This window comes from Aureococcus anophagefferens (assembly GCF_000186865.1).
Source record: "Aureococcus anophagefferens unplaced genomic scaffold AURANscaffold_880, whole genome shotgun sequence".
NCBI classification, from domain to species: Eukaryota; class Pelagophyceae; order Pelagomonadales; family Pelagomonadaceae; genus Aureococcus; species Aureococcus anophagefferens.
The window spans coordinates 2,111-4,068 of record NW_008706137.1 but is presented as its reverse complement, the minus strand read 5'-3'; the positions used below and the strand labels follow the sequence as shown (position 1 = coordinate 4,068).

General features: G+C 70.1%; 1 protein-coding gene across 1 annotated transcript in view; it reads right to left on the bottom strand.

The window, feature by feature from the left end:
* Positions 1-19: 19 nt before the first annotated feature.
* Positions 20-1,958, bottom strand: part of AURANDRAFT_69079 (hypothetical protein) — a gene marked incomplete at both ends in the record, with an annotated part of 3,178 nt that continues 1,239 nt past the window's right edge. Inside the window, 3 exons of the mRNA XM_009044828.1 lie at positions 20-727; positions 927-1,622; positions 1,729-1,935. Of these exons, the coding sequence (XP_009043076.1) occupies positions 20-727; positions 927-1,622; positions 1,729-1,935 (1,611 nt within the window). The remainder of the gene's footprint in view (positions 728-926; positions 1,623-1,728; positions 1,936-1,958) is intronic.

Sequence of the window (1,958 nt, the reverse complement as noted above, 5' to 3'; positions counted from 1 at the left end):
CGATGGCCGTGATGGCCACGCGCCACTTGCGCCGCCAGACGTCGCGCCGCGCGTCCGAGTCCAGCGACGGCGCGTTCGACGCCGCGTCCGAGGCGTCGTCGTCGAGGGGCGCGCTGTCGATGCGCGCGAGGGGCGCCCGCGTCGTGGCCACGGTCTTCAGCTCGCGCCGCTCGCGCCGCGCGGCGACGAGGACGACGTCCGCGCGGAGCGCGCGGTAGCCCCTGAGCACGAACTGCGCGTGCGACACCCGCTGCCCGCCGCGGCGGTCCGGGTCCAGGACCTCGAAGGCCACGTCCGCCGCCGTGCGCGACCGCCCGGGGCAGAGCTCCGAATAAAACGCGAACCAGCCGTCGCGGTCCAGGTCCTCGTCCGTCCGGCCCCGGGAGATCGCGTGGAACGCCGCGTCCAGCGCGTGGAACCGCCGGACCTTCTCGTCCTCGACGCGCGCGACGTGGCCCTCGTGCCAGGCGTCGTAGACCGACCCGAGCATGAAGTTGACGACGACGTAGACCATGACCACGATGTAGGCCGTGAAGTACGCGATCGCCGCGAAGACGACGGCGCGGCGGTCGACGTCGCCGCCGAAGACGCTGCGGTGCGACTTCCTCCGGCCCCGGCCGCAGTCCACGGCGGGCCACATGACGAAGGGCGCGTTCTCCGTCGTGCTGAGCACGAACAAGGTCAGCGCCGACCGCGCGAGCGTCGCGAAGGCGCCGTCGAACTCCACCTGTGTGGAAATCAACCACTGGTTTGGGGGGTCCCCACCAAACTTCAGAACTCTCTATCTCGGTCAAATCGAAGTCGATTTGGCTGACTTTTGGACGAATCGATTGCTCTCATCGAGTTCTCGAAGCACAGCAGAAAAACTTGCGTCGAAACGGTCGCGTACGCGCACATTGAAGTCGGGTTGAAGATTTGATTTCCACACAGAACTCCACGCCGAGCTCGCCGCCGTCGTCCGCGCCGTCGTCGTCCGCGTACATGCGCGAGTCGTAGCAGTCGGCCCAGAGCAACACGCCCAGCTGGGCGAAGAGGAGGAGCACGGACACAAAAACGGCGATGACGCCCAGAAACGTCGCGCCGTGGGACCGCCACGCGCCGACGACGTTGCGCAGCGGCGGAAACTCCGTCCAGATGAGCACGACGGGCGCGAAGGTCAGGAGCGCCGTCCGCGCGAAGGCGTTGGCGAAGAGGACCGTCAACGCGATGAGGCGGAGGAGCAGGCGCGTGCTGACGACGTCGCGCGAGCCGCCGACGCGCATGCGGAGCTCGCCGGCGTAGTCGCACGCTAGAAGCGCGACGACGCCGACCATGACGCCGTTCGTGCGGTCCGTCGTCGCTCGCCGCGACTCGTCGGCCGTCAGGTCGCCGAGGCCCGACTCCACGGTGAAGGGCGCGAGCGCCGCGGCGAAGACGACGAGGCAGCCGACGCCGAAGCGGTAGAGGGACGACCGGTTGCAGCGGATGATCTTCGACTGGTCGCTGGCGTGGAGCGTGAGGCGCAGCGGCTGGTCCGTGTCCAGCGCCGACGCCGCGTACTGGATCGCGCGCAGGAGCCGCTCGTCGCGCGGCGCCGCCGTCATCGTGGGCGCTTGTCTCAGACCATCGAATCGAGGGGCAGCCTCGCTTCAAGGCGAGGTGCAACCAAAATTAGCCCCCGGCGCCCTCCTCCTCCAGCGCCGCGTGGCAGGCCCGCGTCGCGCCGTCGCCGAGGGGCAGCGCGGGCACGGCGAGGTCCCGCGTCGGCGCGAGGTGGCGGTCGCCCGGGCCCGGGCGCGCGGGAATCGGGCCGTCGCGGTCGCGGTCGTCGTGCGTGAACGTCATGGCGCCGAACTCGGACTCGGCGTGGATGGCGAGCTTGCAGGGCAGGCGGCTCGCGTAGGTCCGCCGCCGGTCCAGGGTCCATTTCTCGCTGCGCTTCTTGTCGAGCATGTCCTGCGCGTAGCCGGGAACGCGGC